This window comes from Histomonas meleagridis, assembly GCF_020186115.1.
Source record: "Histomonas meleagridis strain 2922-C6/04-10x chromosome Unknown contig_25, whole genome shotgun sequence".
Classification (NCBI taxonomy): Eukaryota; Parabasalia; order Tritrichomonadida; family Dientamoebidae; genus Histomonas; species Histomonas meleagridis.
The window spans coordinates 192598-211339 of record NW_027150831.1 but is presented as its reverse complement, the minus strand read 5'-3'; the positions used below and the strand labels follow the sequence as shown (position 1 = coordinate 211339).

Below are 18742 nucleotides of genomic sequence, written 5' to 3'. Positions count from 1 at the left end.
TTAAATTAATAAATTTCTTCCCTATTACATATAATGAAGTTGTTGCAGCTATTGGTGCAGGTATTATTATTATATCATTGATTATTAATATAATTACATTTAAAATTAGAAAAGATAAAAATTTAAAAATATTGAATAATGAAGAACCAAGAAATGATAAAGAAAAGTATATATATTTTGATACATTAACATTTAAAAACATTGATCATGCGAAAATGCTTTTAAGATTAGGTATTAAATATCATTGTAAATTATTCATTGATTTTTCATTTATAAGATATCTTATTGATTATTATTCACATCCACAAATTCTAATAGATATATTACAAATTTTATCTTTGTTTCCTGGTCAACAACAAATGTTAAGTTTATGTTTATCATTAGTATCGAATTTACCTAAATTAAATATATTCCAAGGTTATTTAATATATCAAGTTCATCGAATTCATATCTTAAGACAAAGTACAATATCTATTGAAGGTAATAAACAATTAACTTCATTAGAAAAACATTCGAATAAAGTAATAGCTACAATTCGTGGATTTTGGAATGAAGTATCTAAATCTAAGGCAGTAACAATGGCATCATTTAAATCATTAGCAGATTTATCAAATGAAACAAATTCTGTGTTTTTAGATACCATTGAGAAATATCCAAATTCACAAAAAATATATGAATCTTATTGTAAATTTTTAATCGAAGGAATGGGAGATTATAATTCGGCAATTAAAATTGCTAAAATTTGTACTGATATGGAATTAGGTAAAAGGAAATCAGTTGATCATTCATATCATTTATTTGTAAATTTGTTTCCAGATTATATTAAATTAGGAATCCTTAATCAAAAAGGTTATTTCACTAACACAGAAACAGAATTAAAGTCAGAACAAAGTTTAAATGCTGTTGATTCGTATGAAACATTTCAAGATGGATTAAATAAGAAATATGATGAATTATCAACAACATTATTTAATCATAGTAAATTAAGATTAACAATACAAAACTCATTAGATAATTATAAATTCCATTCTTTAACTAATTCAAGAATTATTGGAATTTCACAATTTATTTTATTAATTGCTTTAGCATTAATAATTATTTACTTATGTTCATATTGTACAAGTCCTTTATTACAATACTTTAGAATTAATCCAATCATTACAAATATTTCAACTTCTTTACAATATATATCTGTTGTAGGTTCCGTTGATATTTTAATGGTTCAAGGATTATATGATAAACAACAAATGATTAATGATATATTTCCAAGTACTGAAGAACAACAAAATTTAGAGAATTTTTCCACTTCTTATTTTGATACAACTGTTTTAACAGGAAATGATATATATAAAGAAATAAAAGAAAAAACAGATGAAGAATTAAGAACTATATATAGTAATGCTGAAGCATATTCACAACAAATAAATGTTTTAGGGAATATTTCAAATTCTTATGTCCATGTTACAGAATTTAATACTTTTTCAGGTTTCCCTTCAAGTCTTAGAAGTTATATTCATTATGCAACATCAGTTTTAAATGATTTACTTTCAAGGTTTTCATTAATATATATAAACCCTACTGGGATGTTAAAGTATATTCAACCATTTATTGTAAACACTCCACGATTTTCAAATCGATTTATTGAATTGTCAGAAGTATTAAAACAACAAATTGATGAAGAAGGTTCATATATGTCACAATTAATTATAATATTACCACTTGTTTTAGGATTTATAGTATTAATTGCTTTTATTTTATTGGGTTTACCATTCTTTACAAGTATTAAAAAAGATACAAGTAAAATCTTGAAGATATTAGAAAATGTAAAAGATGAAGATATTCAAGAATCATTTAATCCTATTTATCTTAAAACTAAAGGTAAATTAACATTAAATTTCTCACATTCATCACAAAAGAAAGATACAATTGATATCGGACTTATAGTTATTACATCAGTAGCAATAATATTATTAGTGTTTTTGTTTGTATTCTTAATTATATCTACTAGAAATATTATTAGATATTTACAAGATATAAGTTCGATGGCTGAACTTTGTTCTGTTCGAATTATTACATTACTTTCTACATTATTAAGATCTATCATTGATAGAACTTCATATCGTATATTATTCCAAAGTGATCCACTTGATTATTCAAGTATACTTAATGAATTAAATGATTATAACTTAGAAATTTTACAAAGAATTGTTGGCCTTAATGATGATTCAAGTTACTATTTAAATGATGAATGTGATATTCATCAAAATTTAACATATTCCAAATATTTACAATGTGTTAGTATGAATACAAAAATGAATATATTAATGAAAAAATTTAAGGAATTTCTTACAGGTACAACATTTCGTACTTCTTCATTCTCTACTATACTTTATTTAATCGATTTATATCTTTTTGATGATTTACGTAATTTCCAAAATACAATATATCAAATCACTTATAGTTATTCAATGAGAGAACTTTATGGAGTTTATGGACTTGTTGGTGGTTTAGCAATAGTTACAATAATTTTATTAATATATGAATTAACATATATTCATGTTTATTCAGTATCATTTAACTTCTTTAAACAATTAATGTTATTTTTACCTCCATTATCAATAGTTAATAATAAAACATTTATGGACTTTATCTTAGAAAATACTAATGAAACTAAAGTAATGACACCAAGTGAATCGATACTTAATTCTACTTCATTTGCAATAATAACTGTTGATTCCAATTTAATAATACAAAATGTTAATTCATCTTTTCAACATTTAACTGGATTATTACCAGATCAAATCTTAGGGCGTTCTTTAAATTGGTTTATCCCTACACCAAATTCATTTGAAACAGATTCGAAACAACGAATCTTTTCAGCACGATTTTATTCATGTATTAATGAAATCCAAGCAGAAAACAGAGAAGCAGATCAAACATTACAATTATATTGTATGAAAGAAAATGGTTCAACAATATTTGTGAAAGTTTCATTAATTCCTTTATTAGATGAAAACACGAATAAATTATCTTCAATTACTTTATTAATTGAAAGTTTAGAGACTGAAACTACACAAAAACAAATGATACATGATGTTAAAGAGAAATGTAAACAACTTATGAATGCTTTATTACCGAAAGAAATGATAGAAAATATTAACTTTTCAAATCAACAAGAAAAAAGTTTAACTTATAAATCTGATTCATCAATTGTTATATTCGTTGAACTTGTAGGCGCTGAAAATAATGTGTTTTCAATGTTACCGAAAAATTTGATTTCTTCTTTAACAAAAATTTATGATGCATTTGAAGAGATCGAAAAGAGTTTCCAATTCATTAGGACAATTAAAGCAAATGGTACAAATATCATTGCTTGTACTGACTTATTTGAGAATAATAAATCAGATGACGACTTATATGATAAAGCTAAAGAAGTCATTATGTTTTGCGAAGAATTAATTGAACATTTCGAAAGTCCAAATTCCACTTTCAACTTGAGTATTCAGCCAAGAATTGGTATCGCGAAAGGAGAATTAATGTGTAACATTGAATTGAACCAGGAAATACCTCTGTACAGAATTGTAGGTAATGCTATAGATTTGGCAGAAGATGTTGTGTTGGATGCGCCGCTGGGTACAGTGGTGGTGACGAAGGATATAAAGGATTTGTTGTCAGAAAAAGAATTCAAAATTTCGGAGAGCTACAGAAAGGATTTGTTTAACGTTGAGTCTATTCGACTTAAAAAATAAAATGTATTGAAATTTCATTTGTTTTTTGTTATTTCGTTTAAATCTTCTGGTGATACTCAAATGATTAGAAAAAGTTAAATTTTTGTTTTGGATTTTTTCAAAATATGAACATTAAAGAATATTATACATATGTGCGTTTGTATGTATGACTTCGATGAAGCCTTCTACTTGGCTGTTGCTTTTGGAGGTGTAAAGAAAAATTGTATGTGAAAACCGGCTTCACTTAAAAGTTGTGTTTACAAATTTGAATGCATTGAAAATCTACCTGCTTTCCATTGAATTCACCTCACAGGAGGTAGAAGGAAGAACTCACTTCATTGTCAATTATGTTTGCATTATTATTCGCTAGTGCATTCTCAGGGTGTGACGTTTTCGTCATGGCACCACTTGTAATGTTTGATTCATATCAAAACCTTCTTGACTCAGGAAAATATGAATATTGGTTCGGGCAACTTCAAGGCGCAGGTGTTAGAGGTATTATGATCGATGTTTGGTGGGGTCTTTGTGAACAAACACAAAAGAATTACAAGTTCTCAGGTTATAGAACAGTATTCAATATGATGAAGAACAAAGGACTCAAAATTATTCCAGTTATGTCATTCCATCGTTGTGGTGGTAATGTTGGTGATTCATGCAATATCCCAATTCCAGATTTTGTTTTCCAAGGTTCAGTTCAACCATATTTCGTTGATGTTCTTGGTAAGACTGACTCTGAATATATTTCATTTGCTTATGATGATATCACAATTAATAACAGAACGCCACTTCAAATGTATCATGACTTCATGGTCGCATTCAGAGATGAATTCATTGATTTAATTAACGATGGAACAATTGTCGAAATCGAAGTTGGTGCAGGACCATGTGGTGAACTTCGTTATCCATCATATCAACTTGACAGATGGTCATATTCAGGATGTGGTGCATATCAATGCTATGATCCAATGATGAAGAATAAGTTCAAACAAGCCGCAGCTGCTGCAGGTCATCCAGAATGGGATTCACCACCAACAGATACAGGTGATTATAATGTTCGTCCAGGAGGTTCATCATATTGGAGCAATGGTTGGAACATTGAATATGGAAAATTCTTTAACAAATGGTATGCTAATCTTCTTGTTGAACATGGTGCAAACGTTTTAAAGGATGCACGTGAAATCTTTGGCAATAACCTTCGACTTTCTTGCAAGATTTCTGGTATTCATTGGCACTATACATCAGCCTGTCACTGTGCTGAACTCACTGCAGGTTATTATAACATTTGGGATTATGATGGTTATCAAACAATCATTAATATGTTCAAACAATATAACATCGAAGTTTGCTTCACATGCCTTGAAATGACTGGTGAAGATTACAACGCAGGAAGTAACCCACCAGCACTTGTTTCACAAATCTTAAGAGATACTAAGAATGCTGGACTTAAGTTTGAAGGTGAAAACGCTCTTGAAAGATATGATTGGACTGCATACAACCAAATCAAATCTTGGGTTTACCAAGGATTATCAACTTTCACTTACTTGAGACTTGGTGATACTTTGATGAACAATAACTTTAACGACTTCAAGAACTTTGTGAACCAAATGAACAATGCTTAGATAAACAAAAACTTATAATTTTATCTCATTTATTAATTAATTAATTGAAACTTTTTTCAGTGTTATTAATTTAAAAACTTTGGAAAAATTACTTAATATGAAATAAAGTAATATATGACCAGAAAAACAAAATAATAATTTGTTAAATTGGAAAAACAGTTCATCAATATTTATCAGAAATCACTTGCTAATCTAAATTAATAGAACTTGAGTATTAAAAAAATAAAAATACAGTATTTCGTTTGGAATAATTAAAGTACGACTTCATTTAAAAAAATAATGATTAAACATAGAAATTTTGTTTTCATCAATTTTTCATGTAATTTTAGGGAAATAACTTAATATATTTTTTAGATCTAATGCATAATTTTCATATTTTAAAATAATTACAAAAATAATTTATTATTTTACAAAAGAATAAAATTTAATCTATAAAATGAAATAGTTAAAGAAAAGTCTCAAACATTTTTCGCTTTGTACTGCCAAAACAAATCTTCTTGACGTTTGCCAGTCGTGTCTATCCCACGCGTGGTATTGCATTGATATTGCACCCACTTGTGAGTTTGACATTTGGAATATTTGCGCCGAATATTTTTCGATGTAATATCCTCTTTTACACATTTTCGAAATTGCGTTAAACGAGAACGACGACCGAAAAGTTCCCAAACATTCATTTGTCGCCGTCATGAACAATATGTCGACCAAAGCAGACGCGTGATCGAAATCGGGCCTCTTCACAGAGTCCGTCAAAATCGTATAATTACCGAAAACTTTAAGAAACTCTTTTTCCATATCTTTACTATCCGATGTGAACGCGAACATTGTTGGTTTATTATTCATTTTGTCCAGAAGAAATGGAACTAACGCTTTCATGTTCGGCTGAATTCCATATGTGAAATAATGTCCGGGCATATGAAATCGCAAATGTATTCCGAAAATTCGAACGTTTTTGGGAACAGTTTTAAAGAGTTTTAAGATGTATTCCAAGTTCTCATTTGGAATTTCAATGAGAAAATTACTTAGAAAATAAATGGCGTGCATGCCGAAATGTGAATATGCAAATGCAGAAAGTTGATGTTGAACATATATCATCGAGGAGAAGATAAGAAGGTTAAGACAAAGGGTTTTGCCACCCTGTGAATAGAAATCGGAACTATACCAGCCTGAAAATGTGTCGATCTCTTTTTGTGGACGTTTGGAAAGGATTTGTGAAAATGTATTGTTCATGTCATAAATGTGCTTGCGATATTTATATGCATTACCACTTTGACTTACAATATGACCTTGTTGAACAAAATTACCTTGAATAACCATCGTACGATTTGTCATAAGAGATAGTAAAAACATAGTAATATCCATGCTAATTCGATTACCTACACCATTTGTTACATGATTGATCTTGATATATTCTCTATTTTCAATTGTGGTATTATCCATGTATGTTATCCAACGCTTAATGGTACGCCAAGCTTCTATGATTTGAGGGCATGTAACTTCGCTCTTTGGTGAGGTACATGGAACGTATGATCGAGACCATGTTGGAAGATGCAACCCTTTGATTGCTTCATCAAGTTCTTGTTGTGTATATGGAAATGGTGAAGGTTCAGGTGGCAAACGATTGTCAACTTGAGAATATTTATTTTTTGGAATTATATTATTCGATATTTTAACCTTTGATCTGAAAAATATTAAAATATTAAGAACAATAGAAAGGATAATGACTATATCAATGGTAATTGTTACCAGCTTGTGAAGTGACTCCGCTTTGTCTTGGAAAACAATGGGAGCCTTCATCAAGTTAGACGATTAAAATATTTCGAAAAAGCTGTTAAACGATCAATTCTTATAGAAATATATTTCAGGTAAACTATTTAAAAAGTTTCTTTCTGGTGTTGTATTTAGACAATTTGAATAATTTCCAAATATTATATTGAAATACTAAATAAAATCTTTAAATATTTATTTTATTTTGTTTAAGAAGCAATTTAACAAATACTAAGTATTGTTAACATTCACTTTCTTCATGATGATGTTTCGTTAAGCATCCTTTTGAATTTGTTTTACTTTATTTAAAAAATATTTTGTAAGAAAAATATTATCAACACGGATTGATAAATGGATAAGTGAATCACTAATTTTCATACCTTCGCCAATTAGAAATGATAAAATTTCATAGTTATGATAATAAACACATTCCTTTCCCAATTCTTCTAAATATATTTTATGAATCTTTTTTTCATAAATATAATGAAAGATGTCGTTGCGATGAAATCTAATTGCTATTTCATAAGATCCATATGGAAGTGATGAATTACTTTGTTCACATAAATGAAAAATTTCGAGATTCCCACCTGCAATTGCATAATTACCTGTACTATATAAATTAGAATTATTTAATAATAAATATTTAAAACATTTTATTGAGCCAAAAAATGCTGAATAATCAATCAATGATACATATTCTTCATTAATAAATGAACATCTTTCATAAATTGAGGGTTCAATTATTTGATTGAAATTAAAATTATTTTGTGATGATATTTCTTGAAGTTTTTCGATTTCATCATCTCGAATAATTTTAGCAATTTCATTTGGATTAACTCCTTCTTTAATTAATAGTTTATGAAGTGCCCATCATTCTTTGATAGTCCACCATAATTTTTGATGATTGGTTTTATAATATTGAAATATTTTTCATCTCTTATTTCTTCATCTGATATATATTGAACAAAATATGGAACTTTTGGCGTTTTACATATTTTTGGATTGAATAAATTTTGTTCAATCATTTTTTCAAGAAGATAATATGATTCTTGTGCTTTTCTTGATAGAAGAATCTCTATAAAAACTTCAAAAATATCGGATTCGCTTTGATGAAATTTTTCATAAGCTTCAATTTCTTTCAATAAACTTAGTTATGTATTTAATTTATTATTTTGTATTATAAATGATAAATATATAATTTGACTAATAATTTTATTAAAAAGAATGATTGTTTAATATTTATCTTATCAATTAAAGATTCTATAGATTATGAAATATTTTCACTATTTAGATTAAAAATTATCTCTTCAATTTTTTGGAGTGTTTCCCACTCATTCTGTGGTTCATTAGATTCCATTTTATTTTTATAAATAATATTTTGTTGTTAAAATTTACTAAAAAGTGCACTTCATGTGGGTTTGGGGGGTTCTGAATCGTAAAATATTTTTTTCTGTTCATTTTAATCATTATATTACTGAATTTCATTAATAAAATATGAAATCCAATAAATCGATTGATAAAATAATTCCTCGTGAACTTGAAAACATAATCTTCTGGTTAAATGAAGCAAATCTCGAGAATCAGGTACAAGCAAAGATTGATTGATTTATTTGATAAAAAAATTCCATATTCTTTTGAGTTACTTGTTTGCAAATTAATATATTCCGCTTTTAAATCTAGAGAAGAACCAAAGATTTAATATAAAAATAATTAATAGAAATAAACCATGTGCGCTTTAAAATTTTAATTTTTTTACATATTTATTTTATTTCAAAAGGATGGAAATTCCTATTGGTTGCATTTCTAAAAAATTTCAATTTGTTTCAAAAACAATATGCTAATGTCTTCACGCATATTTTGTTGAATTATTAGGTTTCAAATAAATGGCATAATTTTAATTATACTTAAGCTTTATCAAAATATGAAAGGTTAAAATGATAATGATATTTTTGTAAAGTAACAAATAATATAACGAATTAATATTTTAAGTTAAAGTTTATCATAATTTCCATGATATGCTTTTAATACATCAGAGATAATTTTTCAATTCCAAATTATTAAATACTGTGTAACATTTTCATAAAACAATTGCAATACTAAAATTTAAAATGAATATTTATTAAAATAAACATATAAAATTATTCATTGTATTACATTTTATTCATTCATTTAATCAACTTCTTCAACACGTGGTCCTGATGAATGTCCACTATTTGCTGATGATCCACTTCCTCCTTGCATGTTCGCGCCTGGCATTCCGCCTTGTGCGCCCCCTGCTGCATGTTGATAAGCTGATTGCATAATTGGCATCAGTTTGCCTTCAAGTTCCTTCTGCTTAGCTTCGATTGTAGCGACATCTGCGTCTTGGTTAGACTCGATCCATGCGAGCGTGTCATTGATTTCCTTGTTGATTGTGTCCTTATCTGATTGTGACAATGCGTTAGCGAACTGTTCTTGATTTAATGAGTTGCGTACGCCGAAGCAGTATCCTTCGAGTGCATTCTTAGCTTCCACCTTCTTACGTACTTCTTCATCTTGTGCTTTGTACTTCTCTGCGTCTGCAACCATTTTGTCGATATCTGCTTGTGAAAGACGTCCTTTCTCATTCTTAATCGTAATCTTCTTCACGTTACCTGTCGACTTATCTTGTGCCGAAACATTCATAATACCATCAGCGTTAACATCGAATGTAACTTCAATCTGTGGTACGCCGCGTGGTGCTGGCGGAATACCTGTTAAATCAAATGTGCCAAGTAAGTTGTTGTCGCATGTTCGAGAACGTTCTCCTTCATAAACTTTGATTGTAACTGCCGGTTGGTTATCTGAGAACGTCGTGAAGACATTTGACTTCTTCGCTGGAATTGTCGTGTTACGTGGAATCAGAACTGTCATCATTCCGCCAGCTGTCTCGATACCTAATGAAAGTGGTGCAACATCTAACAATAAAATATCTTTCACTGTATCTGATGTATCACCTTTGATAATTGCTGCTTGTACTGCTGCGCCATATGCAACTGCTTCATCTGGATCAACACCACGGCATGGCTGCTTACCATTGAAGAAGTCTTGTAACAATTGTTGAACACGTGGAATACGTGACGAACCTCCAACTAAAACTATATCGGTGACATCTGACTTCGACATGTTCGCATCCCTTAATACTTGTGCAACTGGTGTCATCGTCGATCTAAATAATTCATCATTTAAGTTCTCAAACATTGCACGTGAAATGTTATCCATGAAATCATGGCCTTCATATAATGAATCACAAACAATGGATGCGGATGTGGCTGTGGATAATGTTCGCTTAGCTCGTTCGCATGCTGTTCGTAATGTACGTAATGCACGTGGCGATTGTCTTAAATCACATTTGAATTTCTTTTTGGAATCGATCTGCAAAGTAATTAACCATACGATTATCAAAGTCTTCTCCGCCAAGATGTGTATCGCCTGCTGTGGCACGAACTTCAAACATACCGCCATCAATATCAAGTAATGAAACATCAAATGTACCGCCACCAAGATCAAAGATAAGAACATGACGCTCTTTATCGGATTTCTCATTAAGACCAAATGCAATTGCAGCCGCTGTTGGCTCATTAATAATACGTAATACATTTAATCCGGCAATAACACCGGCATCTTTTGTGGCTTGACGTTGACCATCATTGAAATATGCTGGAACTGTAATAACTGCATCTTTGACTTTTTCTGTAAGTTGACTTTCTGCAATCTCTTTCATTTTACCTAATACCATAGCTGAGATTTCTTCCGGATAAAATTGTTTCGTTTCGCCTTTCCATTGAACTTGAATCCTTGGACGATCTGATTCACCACGAACAACTTTAAATGGCCAATGTTGCATATCTTTTTGGACAACTGGATCACTAAACTTACGTCCTATCATACGTTTGGCATCAAATACTGTGTTTGTTGGATTCATGGCTGCTTGGTTCTTTGCGGCATCACCAACAAGTCGTTCATCTTCTGTAAATGCAACATAAGACGGTGTTGTACGATTACCCATATCATTCGCTATAATATCAACACGATTGTGTCTGAAAACACCAACACAACTGTATGTTGTGCCTAAATCAATACCTATAGCTGACATAATAAAAAAATGATGTTATAAAGGAATATTTTGGTTGAGCATTTATCAATTCAATTTAAATATTCGACCATTTAAAGTATTGAAATTAAACAGTTATTGAAATTGACGATTATTTTTGTTACAAAAAGTGTTAACGAATAAATGAATCGATATGATGAAACAATGAAGCAATCTGAACTTGATGATTTTATTAAAAGTCTTGGTGTTGATAGATTTACACACAAAGATGTTACAAGGTGTTATTCAATATATATGAAAAAATAATTTTTTTTGAAAATTTTGATAAAATCAAAAATTCAAATAACAACAAATGGACAGATATTGAAATTAATACACTTAAAGAAGGAGTTTTTGAATTAGGTGATAATAATTTTAAAGAAATTTTAAAAAAATATTCTGAAGTATTTGGACCACGAGGAAGAACTTCAAAAGATTTAAAGACAAAATGGGATGAAATCAAAAATATTTACTAAAAGCATTGAGTTTTGATGATATTAAAAAAAAAAAAAAAAAAATCGGAAATTTAAATTTTTAACAAATCTCTCAACTTATTAAGAACATTTGTTATTAAATGAAAAAGGAACAAAATATTGAATTTTTTTCAATCTTTTTGAATAATTTTATTTCTTAAAGTTTAAATGACAGATATTTTCTTTTGTTATCACAAAGTATTATATAGTACTTGTATAAATTTAATAAATATATAATGAATAAATGTTTCATTAAAATCTCTTTTTTTTTAAAATAACGAAAAATAAGAACCGTTATTGATCCACCACTTTTCCATAAAGTAAGCAATACATTTTCTAAGTAAAGTAGCGAAAAGATTGGCCAAAATATGAATCCAATCAGCGAATTCCGTGGTCCTATTACAAGTGCCACTATTTTTCAACCAAGTGATAAAGCATGTAATCGATGTGTTATTAATAAAGAAGGAGATCTTTTATTTGTAGCATCAGCCAACGTTGTTTATGGTTATAATCTTATGACAGAAGTATGTTTCAAACGATATGAAGGACATGATGGTGTTATTGAAGACATTGATATTAATGAAACATCCACACGATTAATTTCAGTTGGAGCAGACCAACGAGTTTTAATTCATTCTATTGAAACGGGGAATGTAATTCTTGAAATGGATAGTAAGACACTTCTTCAATGTTGTTGTTTTGCGCCAGGTAAAATTAATCAAGCAGTTATGTTGTCTTCAAGTCAAATGAAACAAGTACCAACACTTCGTTTATTTCATCTTAAGACACAAACAGATGCAGCTCATCCATTTGATGAGAAATTTAAACATGAATTTAGTGATGGAGTTAATAGTGTTGTTTGGCCCAACGACAACACTATCATTGTTGTCGATGTCAAAGGGCGATTAATGTTATTTAGCAAGAAAGATTCCACTGAATTTAAATTAATTCGTACAGTTGATGCACATCGCGGAAGTATTAATTCCATCTCAGTTTCGTTTGACAAGAAGTTTATTTCCACCGCATCAGCGGACACCACCGCGTGCACATGGACATTAGAATTAGAGAAAGTTGGTATGTTTCCACATTCATTTTTAGTTTCTTCTACATCATTTTCACCGAATGGCAAACACATTGTTCTTGCATCGTCAGCAGATAAGAAGAATGTTGCGACGACAAACTTCGGAAGCACAGACTTTACTATTAACTTCTTCCACATTGTTTTCCAAGAAGAATTTGCATCGATTAAAGTTCATAAGTCACCAGTTAACGATGTTAAGTTTACACCCGACGGAATGACAGTCGTCACCACGAGTCAGGAGGGGACAGTTATGGTTATCCGACTTGGCGAAGACTATCAACGAATGGTCGAAACACATGATGAAGAACTTGAAAAAATTAAACAAGAAATTAATAATAAAAAAATGAATAAATATTCAATAAAATTCTTTGCTTTTTGTTTTGTTTGAAGTTGATTTATTATTTTTATATCATTTCATTGGTGATCACTCACTGGCTGTTGTGGAAGATGACCTCTTATATAACTTATAATAATATAGTGCATTCTCAACATAGAAACAGTTGTCTTTGGAAGATGATGGTCCAAAATGAAAATTGAATTCATAAACTATTGAACCAATTGAATGAACGTCGTTAACTTAAAAGCGATTTCGAAAACATCGAATAGACAATAGATTTCTCTTCCTCATCAATAGTTGATATATACGTTTTCTTGGATTTTCTTTATTTTAAGGATAGCGCATGACGGTGATAAAAAATTAATAGAAATCAAAAATGTTTTTTACATTTATGAATATCAACTCGACAAAAATATCATTTTTCAAAAAAATCATGATCACAGTAATACTTTTTTACATGGTTTTTTTAATTTTTCTTCAAAGATTAAAAATAATCCTATTTTTTGCAACAAATTAAATGTTTATTATTCAGCTATCGATTCGAATTTTAACAATATAACATCAATACATTCGAAAGATAAAATCAGTGGTTTTACTCCTTTCACATTTTTGTTCAAACTTTTTGATTCTTTACACAGAAATTTAAAATTATTTTATTCCATAAACATAATGATTTTAATGTTTTCTGTTTTAAGTTTCATAAGAAAATATTTTCTAGCTAAATTTTAATATAAGTGAACTTCATATAAAAGGAAAAATGAATATTAAATTTATATTAATTCCATTTGTTTACTTTTTTTTACATTCGATGCAAACATTTAATGAAGAAACATTCATATTAACTATAATTGATTCAAGTGAATTTACAAATGATCATCAAAGCAATACAAAGCATCTTGTCATTTCAAATGGAATAACTGAAATTCCAGAGAAAGCTTTTTTTCAATGGATGTCATTGACTACTGCTTTGATTGCTGACTCAGTCACTATAATTGAATCATATGCATTTCAATATTGTTATAGTTTAGAAGAAGTTTCATTTGGAGAAGGCATAACAAATATTGGATCATATGCATTTGGATATTGTACTTCACTAAAAAATTTAACAATTAAATGTCTTACAACAGTTGAGTCAAATGTATTCATTGGTTGTGCTGGTCTTGAAACTGTAACTTTCGATGAAGGTGTTCAAGCGATTGGATCGCTGATGTTTCAAAATTGCGGCAAACTTAAATATGTTACAATTCCAAGTACAGTTTCTTCAATATCAACAAATCCATTTCTTCGTTGCAGCAATCTTCAATTTATAAAAGTTTCCAATGAAAGTTCACATTTCTCCAATTATGAAAATGATGGGGTTTTGTATGATAAAGAAATTACAAAACTCATTGTCTATCCAAATGGAAATTCCAGTGAAACATTCAAAGTTCCAAATTCAGTAACTTCAATTGAATCACATGGATTTGATTCATGCACTAATTTGTTAACAATTTCATTTGGAAATAATGTAAATATAATAAAAGATAGTGCATTCTCTAACTGTGCATTCACAAGTTTCACAATTCCAAACTCTGTTACTGATATTCAAACATCGGCTTTTTCTTATTGTACTCAACTAGAAACAGTTGTCATCGGAGAAAATGTGAAAATTATCGGTGAATACACATTTTCTGGCTGTTCACTCAAATGCATATATTTCTATGGAGAAACATCTCCAACATGACTTCGAAGTCATTCTTTTGATAATAATGAGATAATTGTTATGGTAAGTGAAACATATCAAAATGAAACATTTGGTAAATTAAATATAACCAAAGAAACATTAGATGAATGTCTACCTCCAACATTAACATTTACCAAATCAAATACATTTTCTAAATCAAATGTATTCACACAAAGTAATTCATTCACTAAATCAAATGCTTTCACACAATCAAATACATTTACCAAATCAAATACATTTTCTAAATCAAATGTATTCACACAAAGTAATTCATTCACTAAATCAAATGCTTTCACACAATCAAATACATTTTCAAAATCGAATGGCTTCACTAGATCAAATGCATTCACACAATCAAGTACATTTACTAATTCTAATTCATTTATACAATCAAATATGTTTATTAAATCTAATTCATTTCCGCAAACGAAAATTTATATAAGTTCAAATTCATTTCTTTTACCCGTTACGCAAACGATTTCGGTATTTAATATGACTACAACATATTCATTTACCATTTCACGACTTGATTCGACATTTACATATTCCATTACAGCATTTATTTATTATGAATATATTAATATTTTTTATTCATCTTATTATGAATTTTATAATAATTTTTATACATTAACGAATATTAACAATAATTCTAATGAAAGTCAACAAATATCAATGAAAGTTCTGATTTGTATTATTTGTTTTTCAGTTTTTATAATTCTAATTGTTATTGGAATAATAATTTTCATGATGAAACGGAAACGTGCGAAATCGACGAAATCAACGCCAAGTGTGACGACGAAACAAGAAAACGAAGGGAACGAAGGAACGGAAATCATCAACAACGAACTTCACAAGTACGCAATGAATGAATATGATCAATGGATTTGATCTAATATATATATATATATATAAATTATTATATACGTTTTATTCACTGACTTTGTATATATATTAACTTTTGTTGAAACAAAAATTACCTTAAAACTGAGATCATATTTTCATGAAATGTCCATTTTGACGCTCAAAGGATTTCTGCTGCCAAAATCTCTACTTAATCTTTTTAATTCGAGTTAATCGCACTTATATTCAAAATGCTGAACGATTTCATTTATTTCTTTGTTAAACAATTCCCAAAATCGAAAAATAGAATAAACACATATTTATTTTGTAAGATTTTCATCAAAATCCATTACAAACTTTTGACGTCTTATTGCGTTACAAAACTTTCTTGCTTCTACTTCCTCAACGAATTCCAATTCGATTTTGATTATTTTATTTTTTCTTTCCATTACTTCAACTAAAATAATTTTCTTATTTTCATTATCGACTTCAACATTCAAAACGTTTCTAATTTGAATAATTTTCTTATTCCAAATAATATTTTGTTCATGCACTTCTATAATTTTATCATTATTCACAACTTCGAAGAACAATAAATCGTCCAAATTTCCTCTAATTTTCATTGGCTCTTCGATTCTTTTCATTTTCTCGTTCCCGAAAATTCCTCTTCTCACTCCATTTATCATTCCAGCGCTTAAATCCAAAGCTCCGCTTAAAGAATTCGTGAATAAGCCCAACATTCCTTCGCCTGTACCTTTCATCACTCCGATAATTCCTTCTTCTTTACCACGAATTATAGGCTTCTTAATTATACCTGCAGCAGCGTTCGCTAAACCTGAAGCAAATGATTTAATGCCCCATGAAATTGCGCCTGAAGCTGTTTGGTTATCATTAATGTTATTATTATCAGATGTAATTTGTTTCATTAAACCTGAAACCATTTTTAATGTGGATGCACTTGAGCCTAATAATGAATTAATAGTTCCGCCAACAAGTTCTTTAGGTACTGAGATTAAACTTTTGTTTTGATGATATACATTCGTAAAATTATTAATAAGTCGTTGAGGATTACCAATAATTGCAACTGACCCAATTACACGTAACCATTGCGTTGATATTGTAGTAATATAATGATCAATGATAATGTTTAATAATTGTTTCGGTGTACATTTTAATTGTTGTGCTTCAAGTGACTTTAAATCTAAATTAATTTCTTCAAATGGTGGAATTACATATATAAAATGTGGTAATTGATATGTAACAAAACTACGTCTTGAAGTGTTTGGATAAAATGAAATATTTAAATTACTTTGTAATAATTTTAATACTTGTAAATATATAATTATTGATGAATTATTATCTTTATCTTGAAAGATATTATTAATGTCAAAAATTTCTTGAAATATTATAAATAATTCCGCAACTAATGATAAGTCAATGTTCGATTTAATCGGTGAAATACTTCCAATAATATATTCAATATGATTAGTTTTATCGAACATTTGTAAGATAAAATTCAGAAATGTCGAGTTGTCATTAATAATCGATTGAAACACAACTGGAATTGATGACGTTGGATTCATATCATCGATTTGGATAAATTTAATTGATGTTTCAAATCGTTTCTTTTGGTTTTGTGTATAAAATCCAAATGAAATTTCATTAATAATAATTGCAAGTAATTCCAAATTATTACGTTCATATATCTTTATTGTTATTAAAGGAATTCTTATTAATAATTTATAAGATATTTGTTGATTAGAATGATCACTTGTTTCTTGTAAATGTATTGCATACTTTTCATTAGGTAATATATATACTGATTGATATATTAAATTCTCATCGGAATAAACATGTTCTTGAAATATATCAATTTGTAAACAAAAAATATTTTTATTATCATTTTTATCTTTAATTTCAATGACACATTCATCTCTTGAATCTGGAATATTAAAATAAATTGATGAATAAGGTAATGATTCGATTATAAGTTCTGAATGATTCTTTTGTTGAAAAGTATAAGTGTTCGATGTATCATTAATAAAGACATACATTTTTTCTTGATATAAATTCTTAATCGAAATAACTTTAGTTTTATCTTTATAACTTATTTCAAATCGATATAATTCATAAGTTTTCGGATGAATTATTTCAAATGTTGAAATGTTTTCAATATTAATCATAATAATAAATTCATTAATTGTTATATTAGCATTTAATTCTGGATCAATTGATTTAATAATTACATAAGATTTCGTTTGTAATGAATAACCATTAATAAATATATCATCATCTAAATCATTATATATTATAGCATAGGGTTTAAAATATATTAATACTGTGTTAGGAAATGAATTAATTTTATGTTTAACTACAAATAAGACTGGCATTACATTGTCATTACTTTGTGATATAGGAATTAATATCAATTCATTCGAATCAATTGGTGAGACACCACATTTCCGATTAGTGAATTTTTTTGATATTGGACATGTAATATATACTGAAAATTCATCTTGATCAAATCCTAAATAAGGAAATGGATACATTTCGGATAATTTAGGTAATTCTTTTAATGGTTTAAATAATTCTAAACTTTTAGATTCAAGATCATTAGGTAAAAGATCAACATCATCTTCTAATTGCATACCAATTGGAATCCCAATTTGATTATACATTAAAATTGGAGGTGAAATTCGAATTGTTGAAACTAAATTTTCTGTTAATATTTCACATTTTATATAATTCATTGGATCATCATTTTTATTAGTTACTGATAAAGTACAAAATTTTTTAGTAAAGTTAATTGTAACTTCTGATTCTTTAATTATATATTTATCCGATATTTTAAATGTAATTTTAGTAGTTTTACTATCAAAATTATCAATATGTTTTTGTTGATCTTTATTTAAATCAATTACAAATTGTTGAAATTCTAAATGTAATGTATAAGGGAAAAATGATTGTATTATAATTGGAGTAGAAATTATTATTTGACTTACAAATGTAAATTTATCACGATATTGTTGTAATATTAAATAATGATTTCGAATTTTAATTTGTTTC

At 28.4% G+C, this 18742-nt stretch overlaps 6 protein-coding genes across 6 annotated transcripts; 2 read left to right on the top strand and 4 right to left on the bottom strand.

Annotated features, from left to right (window-relative positions):
- Positions 1-4126: 4126 nt before the first annotated feature.
- On the top strand, positions 4127-5347 carry GO595_004118 (putative beta-amylase; the record flags this gene model as incomplete). Its single annotated transcript, XM_067917215.1, has 1 exon — positions 4127-5347. One exon carries the CDS (start codon positions 4127-4129, stop codon positions 5345-5347), a length of 1221 nt encoding a protein of 406 aa, XP_067775656.1.
- Positions 5348-5776: 429 nt separating this feature from the next.
- GO595_004117 (uncharacterized protein) lies at positions 5777-7141 on the bottom strand (the record flags this gene model as incomplete). The annotated part of the gene is made up of 1 exon (XM_067917214.1): positions 5777-7141. One exon carries the CDS (start codon positions 7139-7141, stop codon positions 5777-5779), a length of 1365 nt encoding a protein of 454 aa, XP_067775655.1.
- Positions 7142-9280: 2139 nt separating this feature from the next.
- GO595_004116 (cytoplasmic heat shock protein 70) lies at positions 9281-10351 on the bottom strand (the record flags this gene model as incomplete). Its single annotated transcript, XM_067917213.1, has 1 exon — positions 9281-10351. One exon carries the CDS (start codon positions 10349-10351, stop codon positions 9281-9283), a length of 1071 nt encoding a protein of 356 aa, XP_067775654.1.
- Positions 10352-10475: 124 nt separating this feature from the next.
- GO595_004115 (cytoplasmic heat shock protein 70) lies at positions 10476-11225 on the bottom strand (the record flags this gene model as incomplete). The annotated part of the gene is made up of 1 exon (XM_067917211.1): positions 10476-11225. One exon carries the CDS (start codon positions 11223-11225, stop codon positions 10476-10478), a length of 750 nt encoding a protein of 249 aa, XP_067775653.1.
- An 838-nt stretch (positions 11226-12063) lies between these two features.
- Positions 12064-13164, top strand: GO595_004114 (Eukaryotic translation initiation factor 3 subunit I; the record flags this gene model as incomplete). Its single annotated transcript, XM_067917210.1, has 1 exon — positions 12064-13164. One exon carries the CDS (start codon positions 12064-12066, stop codon positions 13162-13164), a length of 1101 nt encoding a protein of 366 aa, XP_067775652.1.
- Positions 13165-15996: 2832 nt separating this feature from the next.
- GO595_004113 (vacuolar protein sorting-associated protein 13) lies at positions 15997-16602 on the bottom strand (the record flags this gene model as incomplete). Its single annotated transcript, XM_067917209.1, has 1 exon — positions 15997-16602. One exon carries the CDS (start codon positions 16600-16602, stop codon positions 15997-15999), a length of 606 nt encoding a protein of 201 aa, XP_067775651.1.
- Between the last annotated feature and the right edge of the window lie 2140 nt (positions 16603-18742).